Source organism: Caretta caretta, chromosome 3, assembly GCF_965140235.1.
Source record: "Caretta caretta isolate rCarCar2 chromosome 3, rCarCar1.hap1, whole genome shotgun sequence".
NCBI lineage: Eukaryota > Metazoa > Chordata > Testudines > Cheloniidae > Caretta > Caretta caretta.
Window position 1 is genome coordinate 29,888,981 of NC_134208.1, and position 22,289 is coordinate 29,911,269.

At 41.8% G+C, this 22,289-nt stretch overlaps 1 protein-coding gene across 2 annotated transcripts in view; it reads left to right on the forward strand.

The window, feature by feature from the left end:
• Positions 1-443: 443 nt before the first annotated feature.
• Positions 444-22,289, forward strand: part of ROCK2 (Rho associated coiled-coil containing protein kinase 2) — a 171,623-nt gene continuing 149,777 nt past the window's right edge. For both annotated transcript variants that reach the window (XM_048845516.2, XM_048845517.2), the window contains exon 1: positions 444-1,201. In XM_048845516.2, the coding sequence (XP_048701473.1) occupies positions 1,055-1,201 (147 nt within the window). In that variant the 5' untranslated portion in view covers positions 444-1,054. The remainder of the gene's footprint in view (positions 1,202-22,289) is intronic.

Here is a 22,289-nt window from a genome sequence, read left to right on the forward strand (position 1 = left end):
GGGCTGGTTTGGAGTCACCACCCAATTATTATACAACATGTCTAGGGCTTTATAGGACCAGTTGGTACATACATACATACAACACTGAGGATGGGAAGCTTGTGCCCCCCTCACAGACCCCTCCACGTGCTGGGTTCGCCGCTCTCCTTCACGCGCTGACTCAGGAGGAGGCGATAACGACAGGGCGGGTCACCCTGCTATTTTGGCCGGGCTGAGGGCAGCCGGAGGCGGCGGGGCAAGCTGCTCAGTGCCCGCTTTGGGGGGTGACGGCGTGTCCCTGCAGCAGCCGGGGGGGGTGACACAGCGCGGTCCCCGGGCCGCCGCTCGGCGCCACTCCCCGCCCCGCCAGCTGCGCTGAGGGGTATAGTTAGGCAATGAGCGAGCGCGGAGCTATGCGCCCTGGGCGCGGGGCGGCGTGTCCGGCAGCTCGGAGCGGAGGCTTGTGGGTAAGGGAGGCCGGCTGCTGGGTGTCAGGCTGAGGGGCGGGAGCGGAGAATGGGGGCGGCGGGAGGCAGCGGCAGGGACAGTGACTCGCTGCGGGCGGCGGCCGCCCCATGGACTGAGTGACACGGCGAGAGAGGGGCAGCAGCGAGCCTCCCGCCGCCGCTGGGAGCCGCTTCTCCCGCCCAGCCGCCGCCGGAGGAGGAGGGGAGCCGGCCTCCAGCGCCGCCCGCCGCTTTCCCTCCGCCGCGGCGGGTGTTTGGCTGGTGCAATGGCCAGGCTGGTGCCCGGGACCCGGCAGTGACTCGGTGCCCGTCCAGAGCCGTCCTGAGCGGGGGGGGGAGTCGGGGCCGCCCCGGGAATCTCTCTCCCCCCAGCCCCGGCTGCCGCTCCGGGCTGTTCATGCGTTTGCAGCTGAGCGGTGCCCAGGGGCGGAGCAGCCTCCGCAGCGCCCAGTCGGGGAGCGTCCCCTCTGCTCCTGAGACAGGGCCCAGGCCCGGCCGGGAGCCCCCGGCTTCTCCGCAGCGCTAGGCCCCGGAGCGGACACCGGGGCCGGCTACAGAGTGATCTCCTCCTGCCCGGCAGCTCGCACAGCCCCGCGGGGAGGGGGAGGATGAGCCAGCTTCAGACGGCGAAGATGTCCGCTCTCCCCCCGCCTGCGCCCTTGGAGCCCGGGGAGGGGGTGACCACGAGCCGCCAGAGGAAGCTGGAGTCCATGATCCGAGACCCTCGGTCCCCAGTCAATGTGGAAAGTTTGCTGGTGAGTTAGACCCACCCCGGGCACAATAGGGGCCTTTGGAACTTCCCCCTCCCAGGGCTGGATCGATCGATGGACGGACGGACTGGCTGGGCGGGGTGATAAACAGCGCTCCCCTTGGCTTGTTCGGAGGGCAACGGTTCACTCAGACGTGGATGGGTTTTTGGTAGATGTCCCCCTCAGCGGGGTGCATACCTACAGCCCCCTTGGCTGAGGGGTTGTGTCTCTGTGTGTGGGTGGGTGGGTGGGTGGGGGAAGGAATGGGAAAAGAGAGAGAGAGTACTTCCCGATGGGTGGGTTGGGGGGAGCTCTCGCTTGATGACTTTGAAAGGGATGGTGAGTGTTCTCCCTGTGAATGAATTTGGGAGGGTGTTGGTGCGATCCCCCTTTGGGATAATGAGGGAAGGCCATGATGGTGAAAATGTGCTCTTCTTGATGGCTGGCGTTGGGCAGGAACGGGATGGTAGAGAACAACTCTCACCCGCCCCCCAGTGAACTTTGTGTGTTTGTGTTGGGGGTGGGGGGCTGTGGAGTGCTTCCTGCTTGACTGGCTGAGAGGGCTTCTTTCTTGGATGATGAGGGAAATGCCTTTGGATGTGGACAGAGAGCTCCTTTCCCTTAGCTTTATTTGCACTTAATTTACTTAATCTCGTACCAAGCATGGACTCTAAGATTATTTTGAGAATTGGAAGCAAATACGTTTTTCTCCTATGTAGAGTCCAGGTGTGTGCCACCTCCTTCTTGGGGCCCCCAAATTAAACCACACTCAATTACTGTGAAGTTAAAGATGAGACTTGTGGCCCGGAGCATGATGTAGAAACGCTCCAGGAAAAGAACACGTCTAGGAAATAAATGTATCTTGGGGATATAACAGGGACACTTATTTCCTCTTGGGGTGAAGAGATTTCTCTCTGCCTTTTGTAATATAGCATTTTTTTCCTGTTTGAGTATGAAGTGCTGTTTTCTTTCCGGGGAAACCCATGCCTCCAAGAAGGAGTGGAAAGGGAGTGTGATCTCATCTGAAACATGGAAGCCAGGGGTCGGCAAACTTTTTGGCCTGAGGGCCACGTTGGGGTTGTAAAATTGTATGGAGGGCCGGGTAGGGAAGGTTGTACCTCCCCAAACAACCTGGCCCCTGCCCCCTATCCACCCTCTCCCACTTCTCGCCCCCTGACTGCCCATCTCTGAACCCCCTACCCATCCAACACCCCTGCTCCTTGTGCCCTGACCGCCCCCTCCCGTGACCCCCCCCATCCCTAACCGCCCCCTGAAACCCCACCCCTATCCAACCCCTCCTGTCCTCTGACTGCTCTGACCCCTATCCACACCCCTGCCTCTGACAGGCCTCCTGGGACTCCCGAGCCTATCCAACTGGTCCCCTGTCCCCTAACTGCCCCCCCAAACCTCCGCCCTATCCAACCACCCCTTGCTCCCTGTCCCCTGACTGCCCCCCAGGACTGCCCACCCCTTACCATGCCGGAGCCAGCCACACCACTGCACTGCCTGGCAAGAGTGGCGGGCCAGAGCGCTGGTGGCGCGTGGTGCAGAGGCTGTGGGGGAGGGGGAACAGCAGGGGAGGGGCCGGGGGCTAGCTTCCCCGGCTGGGAGCTCAGGGACCGGGCGGGATGGTCCCGGGGGCCGGAGTTTGCCCACCTCTGATGTAAGCCCTAGAAAGATGGTAGGGGGAGTCTCAGTGCTTTTACCAGGCATCAGGTCTTCTCTGTCAGAACGGTGTTCTGTGGCAGAGAAGTCCGAGTGCCTGCAGCCTGAGTGAAAGGTTTGAATTTTTTTTTCTTTCTCTGTTCCAAGAGTTGTTCATTGCAGACACTTATTCTGAGAGGCCATGGGAGTCGTTTGCAAAAATGACTCAGTCCTGTTTGGCCAAAGTGCAGGAACTGACTGAACAGTGTGTGTGTGTCTGTGCTGGGGGGTGGGGAGGGGGAGGATGCAGGGATCCCCTGTAATGTGTATTAAGTTCTTTTCATGGATCTAGTTGTGCTATTCCTGTCATGGATACTCAGAGGTTACTGTCACCCGTGATACTTGATGGAGAGGGTGGGAAATAGTGCTACTGATTTTGCTGGGCTCTGATAGGGTTTAACCTAGGCCAAAGCAAAGAGAGCTGCCTCTGGGCTTCACTCCCAGCATTTTCATGTCGGTATTTCATTCGGAAAACTTTGACCTATGGCCAGAAAGAGTAGTTTAAAATAGTACAGCAGATCTGAAAAACTCATCAGGTTAATACTTAATGCTGGCTGATTTTTTTTCACACTTTATTTTCAGCTTTTAAACTCATTATTTTTTGTCCTTGGGCTTGGGAGGGTAGATATTGTAAAAGTGCAGTTGTTAATGTGATCTTGAATAAAAATCGCATGATGCAAAATTAAGACCAGTGTCTGCTTGACAGTAGTTTAGCATAGCTTATACATTTTGTAAACTTACACCAGTATATTGTGGTTAGATCACCTTATGCAATAAATGAGACATCACAGAACAAGGTAAGAGGTTTATTGAGTAGATTATTAGTGCTTATTTTTTATAGTAAAGGGCATAATTTTGTCACATGCACTCCCTCTTTCTAGAATAGATACAACTTAAATATTGTTTGGAATGAATAACAATGGATAAAATTGTATAATGCGTATATGCAAAATAGTAAAATTTGATCGTCTCTGTTTTATACATCTAAAATAATCAGTTACTAAAGAATTTTGTTGTTGTTGTTGTAGTATGTGAAAGCTGTAGTAATTATCCTACAGATATTTTTACTCTTAGAGCTTGATAGTGTAGCTTTGTGAAGGTTAGCCTGGTGTTCCATGCTTGTTTTCTCCTAGATTGAATATGATGTACTGCATATGAAAACCTCACATTTAAGTAGAGAGGAAGGTTTCTTTATAAACAGCTAGTTAGGGCGATTTGTGCTGAAAGTAGAAATGTACTTAAAGTGGAAATACAGTGGCAGATATTGGGGATGGGGGAAACTAGTTACATTACAAAAAAAAAGTTACATTATTTTTAGGTTGATGAAATGGTAACTGATCATTGTCTGAATAGGAAGAGTTTAAAACATAAACTATAGAATGGAATCTGAAGTGGAATCTGTTTCCTAATACTGTACATCTAATAAGTCATAAAACAGCTGCTGTTCTGCATTTTGTGTGTGTATCTTATTTTCTGTAAGCTGTAGAGAGGGGGAAAATAATAGTTTTAATCTGCAGCACGTGGTGCAAATTTGAAAGAATTGAAAAGATGAGGTAAGGATTATCTTTCTTGAGATATCAGTTCCACTGCTTAGCACAGGCTATTCTATTCAGTAATTTATAAATGAAGAGATTTTTGCAGTGTGCAGTCTGGAACATGGCTAAATGTTGATCGGTAGAGCCTAAGGAGCCCAGTATGTAGATGCATAGCGTTTAAGGCCCTCTAGTCTGGCCTCCTGTACATCAGAGGCCGTTAAATTTCAACCAGCTACCTCTTTATTGAGCCCAGTATCTTGTTTGATGGTAGCATATCTTCTAAAAAGACATCCAGTCTGATCTGAAGATATCAAGAGATGGAGAATTCACCGCTTCCCTTGATAGTTTGTTCTAATGGTTAATCACCCTCACTGTTTTTGTTAGTTAAATGTGCCTTATTTGTAATTTGTCTGGCTTTAGCTTCCAGCCATTGGTTTTTGTTATGCCTTTCTCTACAATACTGACGAGTCCTATAGTACCCTATATTTTTTCCCTGTGAAGATACTTACATACTGCAATCAAGTCAGCTTTGTCTTCTTTATGATAAACTGAACGCATTGAGCTCTTTAAGTCTCACGCTTAGGGCATTTTCTCCAGCCATCAAATTATTGTTGTGCCTCTTGTCTGCACCCTCTCCAATTTTTCAAGGTCCTTTTTAAAATATGCACACCAGAAATGTACGCAGTATTCTAGTATTGGTCTCAGTGATGCCGTAGACAGACATAAAAACAATGAGGAGTCCCGTTGCACCTTAAAGACTAACGGATTTATTTGAGCATAAGCTTTCGTGGGTAAACAAACCTGAATCTGAAGAAGTGGGTTTTTTACCCATGAAAGCTTATGCTGAAATAAATAAGTCTTTAAGGTGCAAGCTCATGTTGAGTTGCTTTTCTGCTGTGACCCCCTACTTTTTCAGAGTCACTGTTTCCCAGTACATAGTCATCTATTCCATAGGTACGGCCTGCGTTTTTTCCCTTTTAGGTGCGTGACCTAATGTTTGGATGTATTAAAACATGTTCTGTTTGAATGGGCCCAGCTTACTAAGTGATGCATATTGCTCTGTAGGTCTCATCATTGTTTACTGTTCTGTCAGTCTGTCATTCACAAATGTATTGGAAGTGATTATATATTTACTTCCAGATGATTGATAAAAATGTTGAATAGTGTCAGGTGTGTAGTACTGATCCCTTTAGAACCCTACTAGAGATACCGCTATTCAGTGATGATTCCCCATTGATAGCTGCTTTTTTACATCTGTCAGATAGTTCTTAATCTGTTTAACTCATGCTTCATTATATGCCAGTATTATACACTTCATTTATGTAACAGTTGTATCACTCAATGGGTTTGTCTTTATTAGGATTTAAAAGTGTATTGATAAGTGTTTGCTAATACTTAACATGTTCTAAAAATCTAGTGCAGACAAGGCAGTGTAGTCTGAAGGGTTGAAGCTAGGTCCCTCCCCTGATTCAACTCTATCAGTTTAGCACACATGACATTCTAATATTTTAGTTTCAGAGTAGCAGCCGTGTTAGTCTGTATTCGCAAAAAGAAAAGGAGTTCTTGTGGCACCTTAGAGACTAACCAATTTATTTGAGCATAAGCTTTCGTGAGCTACAGCTCACTTCATCGGATGCATAAGCGTCACATGGATTAGTTTGCAGGAGAGGGGCTTTAATAAGTAAAACTTTAGAATCCATTCCCATTTTCTCTTCTAATAGAAAAGCCGTCTGATTGGCATGTATTTTCCGCTACATAATTCTGAATGAGTAATATTAGTCCATCATTTATTAATTTGCACAGTCAAACACCGGGAAGAGCTCAGTGAACATGCCATTAGTTCTGATCTGGAGAGTTAGGGCAATAAACTAGTGAGAAGACCAAATAATCGTTTGTCTGTGGAGCGGCCGTTTGTTTCATGCAGTTCTTGGTAAGACAGTGAATAGAACTTGCAAGAATTAGGCCAAGTCTACACTACTACTTACTTCAGTATAACTTACATGACTCAGGTGTATGAATAAGCCCACCCCCCGATCGGCGTAAATTACACTGACCTAAGTGCCCATGTGGACAGTGCTATGTCCCCGGGAGAAGCTCTCTACTGCCTCTTGTGGAGGTGGATTATTACATAGAGTGTCTTCATCAGACACGCTACAGCAGTGCAGTCGCACTAATGTAGCACTTCTAGTGTAGACTAGCCCCTAGTCAACATGAGGGATCCAAAATCCCTTCCCACCTGCTTTTTTTTTTTTTTAATCTTTATGATTCCAGAAGTTTGATTAAGGAGCAAAAGTAGCAGAAAAAAATAAGCTTTTATAGCAATAGAACTGCTTGACTTTTGTTGCTCGTTCATCATTTGCAAACAGTCTTAACGGCAGTCTTCCTAGTAGAGCTGACTGGAGGATGACAATTCTGTTTCATTGCAGCTTTCTTGGTTTGAAAATCTGTTTTTGTTCTGCATTGGAACAGAAACAAAACTTTCCATTTTGGCAAAAACGTTCCGACAAGTTCTACTTCTTTAGGTCTTGTTGCTGCAAACTCATCTATGTGGGTGGGCCCTTGTGCAGCCCTATTGACTTCCGCACAGGGACTGTCTGCTGTAAAGATCAGCATGAATCAGTGTACAAGATTGGGTCCTTAATTAGCACCCTTAAGGAAAAATGAACTATACAGTTCTGTGAATTAACTACATTTTTTTATATATTAAAAATGTAGATTGATATAAATTTAAGGTGTCTTGCTTATGCTCAACCTTCCTCCCACCAAGTGGAGGATGAATTTATGTATTCATAAAAAAACCTGTGTATAGTAAATATAACTTCATGTTTTGAATAATGGAATATTCTTTTGTTAGCTACTAACCTATTATTAATACAATACGTATCATAAATAATTGGTCTCATTGTTAGCTGAAGGTTTCCAATCTATTAAATTCAAAACTTTGCTTACATTTAAAAAAAAACAACTTATCTCCATTGTTCTCTTAATACCTATTGTGGCTTGCCAGTGTTTCATCTGTAGAAAGTAACTGTAACCATACCACTTGCATGGAGAAGCTGTCTGTATATTTTAAGGATGTAAATGATTGAGTCCTAAGAAATAGATTACATGATAAAGAAAAAAGAATCATGGATTAAATTTTATATTCCTACTCAAACTTTGTTTAAGCTGTAATCAAAAACCACCAAATGTTTTTAGTAACTGATTTATTTAAAATACTTTTTTCAGTGGCATACAGCTTTAGTTAAGAACAAGAGTACTGTGTTTATTCTGGGAACCTTTATAAGGAACAAACCTTTTTAATGAGTCTATAACTGTGTAAACAAAACACTGAAGTTAGTGCTTAGTTCCTAAATCACGTGTACTGTGTGTCAGGCCTTCCGTACACTAGGAAAATGTTTAAAAAAATAAAATAAAATTCCCACCATTGTTTGGAGTCCTAGTGTAGATGGGATGTCAGCTGTTTGCCCTATTCCAAGCACTATATTTATTAGATCTGCCATGAGCAAGGTTATGTGACACAGTGCTTAAAATGATGGCAGTGGCCACTAATCAATTTATACCATGGCTGCAATTTTACTAACAACATTGTTGCTATTTTGGGAAATTTTGAACAAAATTTTCTAGTGTAGGCAGGGCCTTATTCAATTACAGGTGCTTGTTGGGAGCAGCTCTAACACACTCTTTCTACGTTCATGTGCTATTGTGACAGTTACAGAAATAGTTTACTCATTCAAAATATTTTTGCATACAATGGCATGTAACTAAAATGAAAATCATTCTGATTTTGACTTGGCTATAGCTATTACTATATTGTACTCCAAGTGTCTCTTTCACACAGAAAACATAATTTATTATATTTATTTTATATATATATATTTGTAGGTGATTTATGCCAGTTTAATTGGTGACTGACAGTTTAGTGTTGTCTTGATGGTGTAATGATCTCTGGTTAACATAACAGGAAAACAGAGAATTGCAATATCTTCAAGTTACCCTACATTAATATAAACAGTTTGGACAGTCTTGGGGGGTTAATAACAGCTCCCACTATATTTAGGTTGTCTAATGCTTTCCATTATGAAAGATTCTTGCAACTTTTATTTGAGATTCTCTACCATTTCCTTTTTTTTTCTTTTTTTTTTTTTTAAACAATCCTTTGAAATTTGTTCAGGGTTTGGCTGAGAGAGAAACTTCTGAAAATTTCCATTTCTCTTCTGTTGCTTGTAGTGTTGCCAGAATAATAACTGAATGTGAACATTCTAATATAAGCCTGGACCCCTACTGCAGCACCATCAGACGCTGCACTGGGATGGGAATCCTGGGAGTGGGCATCCTCTCTATAAGGGAGAAGACAGCTGAGCCAGGCTCTTCCCAACCACTCTTTCCCCCCCCCTAAAACATAGCATATAGCCTTAGTGGTCCTTCTTTTCCCTCAACACCCCCGCCCCCCAATCTCTGGGGGCACCACATGGGGAAGGAGCTCCTGCAACTGCTCTGGCAGGAGGGAAAGAGAGCTGGATTCCACCCGCCCTCCTATGATGATGATGAGGTTGTTATAGTTGTACATGTTATGTAAAATTTACCTTTTCCCTAACTTTTGAGAGCTTAACTTTTCAACTTTAATAATAATCTTTTAACTTGAGCTTCTTAAAAGTCTAATTTCTGAGAAATAATGTGTGGTTGTGTAATACAACCATATCATAGCAGTTCTATCCAAGGGAGCAGAATAATGTTGCATACACAGTCTAAACTTTTGAATTCTTTAGTGTGGAACTTTAATGTTCACTTAATGCAATTTTTTTAGTGGAATATATCTTCAGTTTGTAAAGAAAGTGCTTTGGTATGGAATTGTTCACATTGAGAATGAAAAGTGATAGCTAAGAAAAATGAAGAGACTCTCAGGTAATCAAATGTTTAAAGCTGTTGGCTTAGTGAAAATAAGGAGAGCATTTTAATGAACATTGTATACATACAATCCATTTCAATTCATAGAGGCTTTTTGGATCCTGATCTTGCAGTGGATTCACCCATGTGGATCAGGGCCTTAACTTAAATATCTTAATAAGCTCCAAGTCAGTTTGACTTGGTAATTTATTTAGGCAGATATCAATTTGGATTGTACGTTACTGACTGTCCCTTTTCTCCTTCTGTGACTGAAGACAACTCCTTGAATTACTCATGTATCAAGGTGATGCTGACAGCTTGTTCTTGTAGTCTAGTCACCAATGTTTACTTTTTTGTTGTTCTTTAGTTAATAGCTTCTCTGGAACCTCAGACCATTATAAAAAACAATTTTTGAGCAACGCCCATGTCAGTGTGATATTCACTTGAAACAGACCAGGGGGTGAACTAGAAATAGAATGACATATTTTTGTATGGTAGAACTTTACTATCTAGCAAAGTGAAAATATGCAAACCCCAATAATATTTTCCTAGAAAGCCAGTGTTACCATGCCGCTCCTTAGGAACGGTTCAATGTGCTACTGTGAGGAGACTTCAGGACTAAATTTACTATTGTTATGAATTATTATCCTGAAAAAGTAAAACCACAAAGCCTTTGTGTTCTGCGTTCCCTGAACTTGCTGCAAAAACCATACAGAATTTTCTTCCAGAACCCAAGCTTACTATTCACCTTTCTCCACTGTGAAAACTGATCATTTATTTTTATCCTTTGTTTCTTATCTTTTAATGATCCATGAGAGGACCTTTCCTCTTATCCCATGAGTGCTTAGCTTGCTTAAGTGCGGAGTAGTTGTAGCCTTGTTGTTCCTAGGGATATTAGAGAGAAAAGGTGGGTGAGGTAATGTTTTATTGGAACAACTTCTGTTGATGAGAGAGATGAACTTTTAAGCTTCTTCAGGTCTGGGAAAGGAACTTCTGTGGATCTGTACTGAGATCAGTGCTGTTCAACATATTCATAAACAAGCTGGAAAAAAGTGTAAATAGTGAGGTGGCAAAGTTCTCAGGCAACACAAAATTACTCAGGATAATTAAGTCCAAAGTACACTGCAAAGAGTTAGAAAGGGGTCTCACAAAACTGAGTGACTGGGCAACAGAATGGCAGATGATAAATGTAATGTAATTCACACTGGAAAACATAATCCCAACTGGACCATACAAAATGATGGGGTCTATATTAGCTGTCACCTGCTATATTTGTGGCAGGGAAATCATTTGTGTCCTGGAGGAAGCTGGCTGTTTGTGTGGTGAGTGGTTTGAGGATGGTTTCTACGAGTCCCAGTATTCTTCATTAATAATGCCGTGGCCAGATATGATGTGTCTGCCTGGGTTTTCTTGTTTATGTATCTTATGAAGAATGTAGAAGGTCCTTAGATGGGTTCATGGGGGATGAGTTTGTAGACTTTCTCTTGGAGTGGTTTGGGGGAGGATATGATGATATCCTTAAGTTACTGGGTAAATTGTGATGTGGGGTATTTTTTGAATTCTTTATAGTAGGTGGTGTCAGAGAATTGTTGGTTTGTCTCTTTAACATAGTCATCACAGTTGATGACTACAATGAACTACTCTCTCGAATAAACTCACACAGGAAATTGATAAAAGACAAAACACTCTATCACAAGGTGATTACTCTATATCTGACCTATCAGTACCTGCACGGTACTTTAAAAAGACAAGCCTGGGAGTTAAATTTGTTATTCTGCTAGATATCAAAATCATGGATGGAACAGAGATACTGGAGTTTATGGTTTATTACAATAATCTTTAACCCATTAACCCCACTTTTTGTCCTATGACTTCAGGGGTGTTAATGGGCCACTGTACCTTGAATGGTCCCTTAAAATATGCTAAACAATGTGTTCCACCTTTCATTTTGCTGTGACACTGGGAGTTCCTTTCCCAGACTTGAAGATGAACTCTGTGTGCTTCGAAAGTTTCTCTCTCTTACTAACAGAAGTTGGTCAAATAAAAGCTATTACCTCACCCTCTTTATCTCTCTACTTTGCATAATAGCCTTTGGTGAGGGACTTGTTAAAGGCTTTCAGAAAGTCCAAGGATGCTATATTCACCTGATCACCCTTCTCCATGTTTGTTGGAGGCCCTCATCCCAAAGAATTCTAATAGATCGGTGAGGCATAATTTCCCTTTAAAAAAGCCATGATGACTATTCCCCAACATAACGTGTTCATCTGGCTGACAATTCTATTCTTTAGTATAGTTTCAGCCAATTTGCCTGGTACTGAAGTTAGACTTACTGGCTTGTAATTGCCAGGATTGCCTCTGGAGTCTTTTTAAAAAATTGGTGCCTCATTAGCTATCCTCCAATCATCTGGTACAGCGGCTGACTTAATAGATTACATACCACAGTTAGTAGTTTTGCAGTTTCATATTTGAGTTCCTTCAGAACTCTTGGGTGAATACCATCTGGTCCCTGGTGACTTATTACTGTTTAATTCATCAGTTTGTTCCAAAAGCTCCTCTATTGACACCTCACTATGGGACAGTTTGTCAGATTGTAACCTGAAAAGAATGGCTTAAGTGTGGGAATCTCCCTTACATACTCAGCTGTGAAGAGTGATGCAAAGGATTCATTGAGCTTCTTCGCAATGGCCTTATCTTCTTGGAGAGCTCCTTTAACATCTCAAGTATCAGGAGGGTAGCCGTGTTAGTCTGTATCCACAAAAACAACACCGGACTCCTTGTTGTTTTTTTAGCATCTCAGTCGTCCAGTGGCCCCCCGATTGTTTAGTAGGCTTCCTGCTTCTGATGCACTTAGATTTCAAAAACTGACATTAATTTTTATAATCTTGTGCTAATTGCTCTTCCAGTGCTTTTTTGGCCTGCATAATTATACTTATAAACTTGACTTGCCAGAATTCATGCTCCTTTCTATTTTCCTTTTGGATTTGACTTCCAATTTTTAAAAGATGCCTTTTTGCCTCTAACAGTCTCCTTTATTCTAGTGTTTAGTCATGGTGGCATTCTTTTGGTCCTGCTACTGGGTTTTTTTAAATTTAGGGCATACTTTTAATATGAGCATCTATATGGTGTTTTTAAATAGCTTCCATGCAGTTTGCAGGCATTTCACTCAGGCAACTGTTCCTTTTAGTTTCCATTTAAGTAGTCTCCTCATTTTTGTGCACTTCCCCCTTTTTGAAGTTAAATGCCACTGTGGTGAGTTTCTTTGGTATGTTTTCCTCCTGCAAGGATGTTAAATTTAATTACATTATGATAGCTATTACTGAGCAGTTCATCTATATTCACCTCTTGGACCCCATCCTGTGTGCCACTTATAATTACATCAAGAATTACCTCTTCCGTTGTGGGTTCCAAGACTAGTTGCTCCAAAAAATCAGTCATTAATGATGTCTAGAAATTATCCCTGCATGCTGTTCTGAGATGAAATGTTCCCAGTCAATATGGGGATAGTTGAAATCCCCCATTATTATTGAGTTTTCTGTTTTTGTAGCTTTTCTAATCTCCCTGAGGATTTCACAGTCACCATTACCACCTTGGTCAGGTGGTCAGTAGTATATTCCCATTACTGTACTCTTTTATTATTCAAGCATCGAATTTCTATCCATAGAGATTGTGTTACACTTTGATTCATTTAAGATTTTTACTGTAATTGACGGTATGCTTTCTATCATGTATAGTGCCACCAGTGCAACCTACTCTGTCATTCCTGTATGTTTTGTACCCTGGTATTACCATGTCCCATTGATTATCATTGTTCCACCAAGTTTCTGTGATGTCTATTGTATCAGTATCCTTATTTAATACCAAGCAGTCAGGTTCACTCATATTGCTATTTAAACTCCTACATTGAAAGAGGAATGAAAGAAATAAAAACTAGGTAGGAGAGAATGAAATATACTAGTTCTAAGAACTTGCAGGACATGGTGACCAGAAACAATCAGTTCAATACTCTAAATACAGATAATACTTCTTTTGTTTAATAAATCAGATAATTTTAAATGCAAGACGTGTTTTGAAATGTTCTGGATACATAAGAAAAAAGTTTTTCATTTAATTAAAGAACAATTTTAAAATACTGTTTATGTGCATTTTAAATTGAATTTCAGTTGCCATCACATGTAAAAAAATTTATCTAGTAAATAAGGTATGCATCATTTACCATTTTTTATACAAAAATGTGGAAATTAAAAATCTCAATAAATGTATGTAAGCTATATAATGATTTAAATAAATGTGTATATAGGCAGTGTATCTCCCTGATTAGTAAAAAGAAGAACCAAAGATAGTATAAAGTAGACGTTTAGTTGCAAATTAACATGTTTTAATGGTAACCAACCAATGAGAATCAAGCTTTCTTTAGGAAAATAACTGAAAAGAACAAATGCAAAATATTAAAATAGATAACTTAAATCAGCAAGCAGGAAACTTTAATTTAAATAATGATTAAAATAAGTGATTTAAATCACTCCAACATCCTCATTTATGAAATCAGATAATCCACAATGGGTCTTCCAGTCACAAGTGCAAATTAGTGAGTTCCCACTGTACTTAAAAAAACAAAAACAAAAAAAAACAAACTTGAGCATCCTACCAATTAAGTAATGTACAAATAAAGTTTATATTTCTGACTGTCAGCATGTTACACAGAAAGGATGCTGACTTTTAAGATTACATTATATGCGAACTATTGGACTCTTTCCAAGATAAAGTACTGTGCTGGGGTGCAGGATTGGAGAAGCCGAAAGCCTTATTTGTGCATTCTACCCAAGGATGTGACACCTAATTTTTTTCTGTCTTGCTGCCAAGCCTGATTCCTAGGGCAGAAATGTCCAGAAATAAAGTTCATGTGCGCTATTGCTCTCTCCCCAACTCTGTTTTCTTGGAGCAAGGGAAATCTGTTGTCCTTTGAGTGTTTTAATACGAAACAGAAAATTTTCTGTAGTATAGAATCAAATGAGGATTATTTTTACTACTGTATTTTTTTTCTTAGAGCTGAACAATACTGGGGAGATTCTGCCCTAACGTTGTTTGTTTTATAGAAGAGGAAAATGCATTAGCAATTTTGATGCTGTGGGGATTGTTTTACTGAACCTGGTGCAACGACATTGGAAGTATGTGATGGATCCAGTGAGGATCACTTTTTTTTTTTTCTCTCTCCAAAATATGGTTGATTATATATCAAGTACAGGGGAAAGTGACGTGTCTTAGAATATTTAAAAAAAAATGCAATTTGGGTATAGCGGAGGGTTGCGCTTTATTTTCAGTCTATTAAGTCAGTTTTTTATGAGATTATCAGCTCTGTCAGAACAGGCCAGACTTTGCTGTGGGTTCGAATGTGGATAAGTATAAGAGAGATAGGAACCAGAGGTTTATTTTTAAGTTAAGAACAGGCAACCTAAAATCCCAGTGAAGTGGACCTGTTTTATCTGGATTTCTGCTGATTTAATATGCATATGTATGCATGTTAATATGCTGTCTGGACCAGAGTTTGTTTGTTTTGTTTTTAAAATATGTATTGCAGTGTAGGACAGTGGTTGTTAAAGTTCAAGACCTAATGGACCATGTCTAAAACTCAAAATTAGTTGGTGTATCAGTATAATTGTGATGGATTCTTCTCCTGATACTGTGCTTTCAGCCAGCTCACAATCCACTAGTGATACGTATGGCACAGTTTGACAAACTGCTAGTGTAGAGGATTTCAACAAGAGTTAACTAGCTTATGGTACCTTCTGGGTTTTAACTGGCTGAGAGAGGCTGAAAAAAAGAGAGGGAAATCTCCTGACAACAGAAGGAGTTTTTGATACGGAAAAGGAAGACTAGGAAGCTTTTTATGTAAAGTATTTCTGAACATAAGAATGGCCATACAGGGTCAGACCAATGATACGTCTAGCCCAGTATCCTGTCTTCCGACAGTGGCCAATGCCAGGTGCTTCAGAGGGAATAAACAGAACAGGCAATCATCAGGTGATCCATCACGTGTCGTCCATTTCCCCGCTTCTGGCAAACAGAGGCTGGGGACACTTCAGAGCATGGTTCTGCGTCTTTGCCCATCCTGGCTAATAGCCATTGATGGATCTATCCTCCATGAATTTATCTATTTCTTTTTTTAACCCTGTTGTTGTCTTGGCCTTCACAACATCCAGTGGCTGTGGCTGGGAGAGAGGACTCCCCCCAGCCCTCTCTCACTGCAGCGGTTTGGGACCGGGGAAGCTCCGAGGCCAGGGAAGAGGCACCTCTCCCCAGTTGCGGGAGCTCTGGGGCTGGAGCAGAGGTGCCTCTCCCCACTTGCATGGCCCTTGAAACCCTGCTGTGTAGCCGGGCAGCTTAGAGGGACTGCTCCAAGAAGCAGTCATTTAAGGTGTCAAGAAACTTTATCTGCATCCCGTCCTGAGGTGACATATACCCAGTCAAAATGGGGGTAGTTGAAATCCCCCATTATTATTAAGGTGTTTTTTTAGTATAGCCTCTCTAATCTTTCTGAGCATTTCATAGTCACTATCACCATCCTGGTCAAGTGGTAGAGAGTATATCCCTACTGCTATATTCTTACTATTCAAGCATGGCATTACTATCTATAGAGATTCTGTGGTACAGTTTGATTCATTTAAGATTTTTACTTCATTTGACGCTATGCTTTCTTTCACATATAGAGCCACTCCTTCACCAGCATGACCTATTCTGTCCTGATATATTTTGTACCCTGGTATTTGCTGTCCCATCGATTATCCTCATTCCACCAAGTTTTTGTGATGCCTAGAATATCAATATCCTCATTTAATACGAGGCATTCAGGTTCAGCTGTCTTAGTATTTGAACTTCTAGCATTTGTGTATAATAAGCACATAAAAAATTGTCACTTTTTAGCTGTTTGCCATTATGTGATGTAATAACATATGTAATGTTATGTGAATGGAACTCTTTTTCATTTGACTATTTCTCATCAGATCCTACCCATATTTTATCACGTTCCATCTTCTCCTCCTTAGTAGAATATAGAGAATCTCCATTAATAGATCTTCCCCAAGGGATGTCTCTATCTGAACCACTTGCTCCTCCGCACTTGTCGGCTTTCCCCCCTGCCCATCCCTTAGTTTAAAAACTGCTCTACGACCTTTTTAATTTTACATGACAGCAAACTGGTTCCACTTTGATTTTGATGGAGCCCATCCTTCCTGTATAGGCTCCCCCTTTCTCAAAAGTTTCCCCAGTTCCTAATAAATCTAAGTGTGGATCTCTTATTATCTGACACCACCCCCCCCCCCCTCAAATTGCCCCATTTCATTGGTTGCCAGAAAGAATTACTTTGGTTAAATATAAAATTGGTTTCTTTGTCCTTACCTCGAGGACAAATTTGCTGACACTACAGCTTATGTTGACATAACTTATTTTGTTCAGGAGTGTGAATAAAGAGCTCTTCTGAGCAACTTAAGTTACACCGACATAAGTGCAGGTGTGGACAGTGCTATGACGGCGGGAGAGCTTCTCCCACTGACATAGCTACTGCAGCTCACGGGGACTGGAGTAGTTAAACCAATGGGAGAGCTCTCTGCCAGCGGCTTAGAGCAGCTACATTGGAGCTGCACCATTGTAAGCTTTCTAGTATAGCCATAGTCTCAAAAACAAAACTGAGAACTGGCCTGTTATATCAATTACTTTGGAAGCATCACTGAATGAAAGGAAAAGAAGATGAATTGTCTACTTGTCCTATTTATTTGCTAAATTCCTCCTCAATTCTACTTCCTGGGATGATGAGGTGCACTTGGCTAATTATGTATACATTGTCAATGAAGGGTAGTATAGTGCCTTTTGCTGTTTGCTATGACAAGGAACCTATGGTGGCTAGGCAGTGCTGCTGAATATGCATCTGCAGGGAGTCCAAAGATAAGGAGGGCATCACTTCACCAGGAAGAGCCTGAAATGCTAGGATACTGCTCATACTCCATTGCTCTGTAATGGGGCATATGAGCTCCTTTGAGTTAATTGAAAACTTTGTAGCAGTACTTGAGTCTTCTGGGGAAACAGAGTACAGTGTCCTCTTGTTTTAAAGGAAACCCAGTTATCTCCATTCACTGATGCCTTAACTCTTTCCAGAAATACTCCAGTTTTGGTCACCTTACACACCTCTGGCACGACAGGGAAGTTTTGAGGTGGGTGAAGCAAAGATAGTTGCATACTGAATCTTTGAGTCTTGGAATTGGGTGAGGGGGATAGTAGCAGTGATGATTTCAAGGGGCTCCAGGTATGCTTGATTTGGCCTGTTGCTCAGCCTGAATGGAGGCTGAGGGAATACCCCCCAGAAACTGGGACGGACTGAAGGATGGTCCAGGGGAGACTAAGCTGTGCTCTTTTAGGAGACATGTCTGCATTCTTATACCCCTAAATAACGAGTTGGATGCACATGGACTAACCACAGTGTACTTGATGCAAATGAGTTTGCTCTTTAAACATAGGAGCTCTAGTACTCAACCACATACTTGAACAAATTATTGATTCCTGTGCCCTTTTGGGAACTGCTTGCCTGTGGACAGGCAAATAAGTCTTCGCCTACTAGGGAGCAGCTATGGCCAAAATGAAAAGAGGTTTAGAAGTGATTGTGTTTTTCCCTGGGAATGCTAATATTTTGCAAGTAAAGGGACACAGCTTGACATCTAAACCTTTTTCTTTATCAATTAAAGTAGTTTCAGGTTCTACGTCTGTCTCTCCATTCCTGCCTTTTATTTTTTGCTTTTACAATCACATTTTTTTCCATTTAAAGATAGATATTCCTTATATTACTGTTTCCTTGTGAAAAACCCACAAAATCAACAGACAAAATTGACTATGAAGGGAGAAACACAAAGTAAACAAAATGAAAAAATGTTTTCTTTATTTGCCTTTAGTTATGATAACCTTAGGAATTACTTATAACAGTAAGTAAAGTAAATTTTAGACAGAAGTATGATTTTGGTTTTTTTTTAAACTTGACTGTGTCCCATTAAAGGCATGCATACATGTCCCTTTCTGAATGATCTAATAACTAAGATGACTTTTGGTTGACAGTTGCTTCAGTCCAGTACTAAAACCTTCAAAACTGTTTCTGTTCTATAATGGAAGAAAAATCACATCACCCCAGCTCACAACCTGCAGTGCTAGAGTGCCTCTCTTTGTTGTATCTTTATCTCAAGAAAGATAATCGAAGATATATTAAACTATAGCAGTCAACTATCTTTTTTTGATGACATTACAAGTTTGTTTGAGAAAGTTAATTGTGTTAATGTAATATAGTTAGATGTCTATAAGGCATTTGTCTTGCTACTGCATGCCTTTTTTATTAAAAAACCTAGAACAATATAAAATTAACATGTCTTATTAAATGGATTAAAAGTTGGTTGACTGATAGGTCTCAATGTGTAATTGTAAACAGGGAATCATCACTGAGTGGGTCTGTTTCTAAGGGGATGCCATAGGGATTGGTTCTTGGCCCTATGCTGTTTAACATTTTTATCAATGAACTTTAGGAAAACATAAAAGTATTGCTGATAAAGTTTGCAGATGGCCCAAAAATTGTGGGAGTGGTAAATAATGAAGAGGACAGGTCACTGATACAGAGTGATATGGATCACTTGGTAAACTGAGTGCAAGCGAACAATATGCATTTTAATACAGCTAAATGTATATGATGTAGGAACAAAGAATGTAGGCCATACTTACAGGATTGGGGACTTTATCCTGGGAAGCAGTGACTCTGAAAAAAGATTTGAAGATTGTGGTGGATAATCAGCTGAACATGAGCTTCCTGTGTGATGCTGTGGCCAAAAGGGTTAATGTGATTGTTGAATGCATAAACAGGGGAATCTGTAGGAGGAGAAAAGTTATTTTACCTCTGTATTTGGCACTGGTGTGACTGGTGCTGAATACTGTGTCCAGTTCTGGTGTCCACAATTCAAGAAGGATGTTGATAAATTGAAGAGGGTTCTGAGATGAGCCATGAAAATGATTAAAGGATTAAAGAAAATGCCTTGTAGTGATAGACTCAAAGTACCATATCTACACTGCAATAACAGACCTATTGCATGGCTGTGGCTGGCCTGGGTCAGCTGACTTTAGCTCAAGTTGTGGGGCTAAAAATTGCAGAGTAGATGTTTGGGTTTGGGCTGGAACCTGGGCTCTGAAACCCCATGAGGGGATGGGTCCTCAGATCCCAGGCTCCAGTTGGAGCCTAAATGTGTACACTACAATTTTTAGCCCCGCAACCTGAGCCCAAGTCAGTTGATCTGGTCTCTGAGACTTAGTGCCATGTTTTTTTTTTTAATTGCATTGTGGACATTTCCAACAAGCTCAGTCTGTTTAGCTTAATAAAGAGGTTTAAGGGGTGATGATCACATCTGTAGGTATGTACATGGGGTAAAAATATTTGATAGTGAGCTCTTCAATATAGTAGACAAAGTCGTAAAATGATCCAGTGGCTGGAAGTTGAAGCTAGACAAATTCAGTCTGGAAATAAGGTGTGAATTTTCAACCGTGAGGGTAATTAACCATTGGAACACCTTACTAAGGGTTGTGGTGGATTCTCCAACACTGGGAATTTTAAAATCAAGATGGGATGTTTTTCTAAAAGATATGTTCTAGGAATTATTTTGGTGAAGTACTATGGCCTTTGTTATGCAATAGATCAGACTAGATCAGTGGTTCTCAACCTATTTATCATTGTGGGATGCAGGTTGAGAACCACAGTGTATTCCCCCCATTTCTCCCCACAGACCCCTATGCCCAGTGCCTCCTGCCCAGAGACCCCTCCGTAGAGTGAGGCCAGGAGCAGAGCCCTGGGCAGGGGGCCAGCAGCCCTGACCCTGGATCTGGTTGTGCAGCCGGGTGGCAATCTGGACCTTGACCCCGTGGGGCCAGCTGGCAGCTGTGGAATCCCGCTGCGTGGGGCTGGCCGGCAGCCCCAGACCCTGCGGAACTGGCTGGCAGCCCAGACCCCAGCTGGGCCAGGCATGCTGGGCAGCCGGGAACCTGGACCCCGTGGCCCGGCAGCCTTTAACACATAGCTGGGCTGCAGCTATGTGCTAATTGGGTTGCATGCAGCCTGTGGGCCACTGGTTCAGAACTGCTGGACTAGATAATCAGAATGGTCCTTTCTGGCCTTGGAATTCTATGAAAAACCTGTGGACTTTCTTATGAAGTTCCTGAAAATGTTTGTCTTGTATAACAGTCTTTTCATATGAGCCAAAGGACCTTCAGAATTTCCTGCTATCTCTCTGGAACAGTTTATCCCAGATCCTAGACATGAATGAAAATACTAACATGCGATTTAAGAGCATCCTTAGTGTGGAGGAGTATGTAAAAACTTTTTTGCAGAGATGACTCCTAGAACTAGAAAGGGTTGTTTAATTGCAGACAGAAGCTTACTTGTGTCAAATGACTCTGGGACAGTGGAGCAGAAGTGAATACTGAAGCAGTATAAACTAGTTGGAACAGAGAGCAATTGGACTAGTCCTAAAACATGTCCAGTGCCCTAAAAGGAAAGAATACATGTTAGGAAGGACAGAAAATGTGCCATGTCATATACAAAAAAAGGTGTGCACAGGATCTCCAAGCCTACGTAAGGAAGCAATATAGATTCAATCAAAGGCATAGAACCCAGAAGATGAACAGAACTGTCAATCTGATTGGGTGTATAATCATGCACGCACATCTTTGAAAACAGACAAGGTATGCCTCTTCATGCTTTGGCCAGCATTCCAGAGGACATAGTTCCATGCTGATGACGGGTTCTGCTCGATAACAATCTGAAGCAGTGCATACTGATGCACATTCATTTTCATCATCTGAGTCAGATGCCACCAACAGAAGGTTGATTTTCTTTTTTGGTGGTTTGGGTTATGTAGTCTCTGCATTGGAGTGTTGCTCTTTGAAGACTTCTGACAGCATGTTCCACACCTTGTCCCTCTCAGATTTTTGAATGCACTTCAGATTCTTAAACCTTGGGTTGAGTGATGTAGCTATATTTAGAAATATCACATTAGTACTTTTTTTGCCTTTCGCCAGAACTATAATGAAAGTGTTCTTAAATCAAACAACATGTCCTGGGTTGTCATCTGAGACTGCCATAATGCGAAATATATGGCAGAATTCAAGTAAAACCACAGTGCAGGAGACATACAATTCTCCCCCAAGAAGTTCAGTCACAAATTTAATTAACGCATTATTTTTTTAATAAGTGTCATCAGCATGGAAGCATGTCCCCTGGAATGGCATAAAGCTAAAGCATGAAGGGACATATGAATATTTAGCATAGCTGGCATGTAATACCTTGCTACAGAAGTGCTATGCGAAAGCCTGTTTTCACTTTCATTGACATTGTAAATAAGAAGTGGGCAGCATTATCTCCCAAAAAACTCTACTGCTTGCCCAAGATCTCAGTCAACTTCTATGGATTTACATCACACATCCTTCTTACTATTTGTCTTTCATTTGTGGGTTGGGAAATAATGGAGTCGTTTCAGGTAAAAAGTCTATTTGAAATGGAAAAAGGATGCTTGTGCACATTTAAAGAACATGATAGTAACGGTAGAAACATTGACATTATAATTTGAAATGCTACCCCACTGTATGATATGCTGTGTCTAATCTTAGGCCCAGTCTACCTTAAGGAAGCTCACACTGTTGTTACCTTGATGCAGTTACAGCAGTGTAGACCCCTAATGTAGGCACATTGCACTAGCACAAAATAGGGCTAATTCCATTGCAGCTTGTTTTGGTGTTTTACTGCACGAGGATGCACCAGTATTAGTGCCACTTCCTGCCAGCTCAGGACCATCTACAACAATGCTGTTATAGTGAGTACTGATTTAGAATTCAAAGACACAATGAGAGAGCCTATTTCTAGGCGCTTAAAGGGAAAGATGGATGCACATACCAAAAAACCCCAA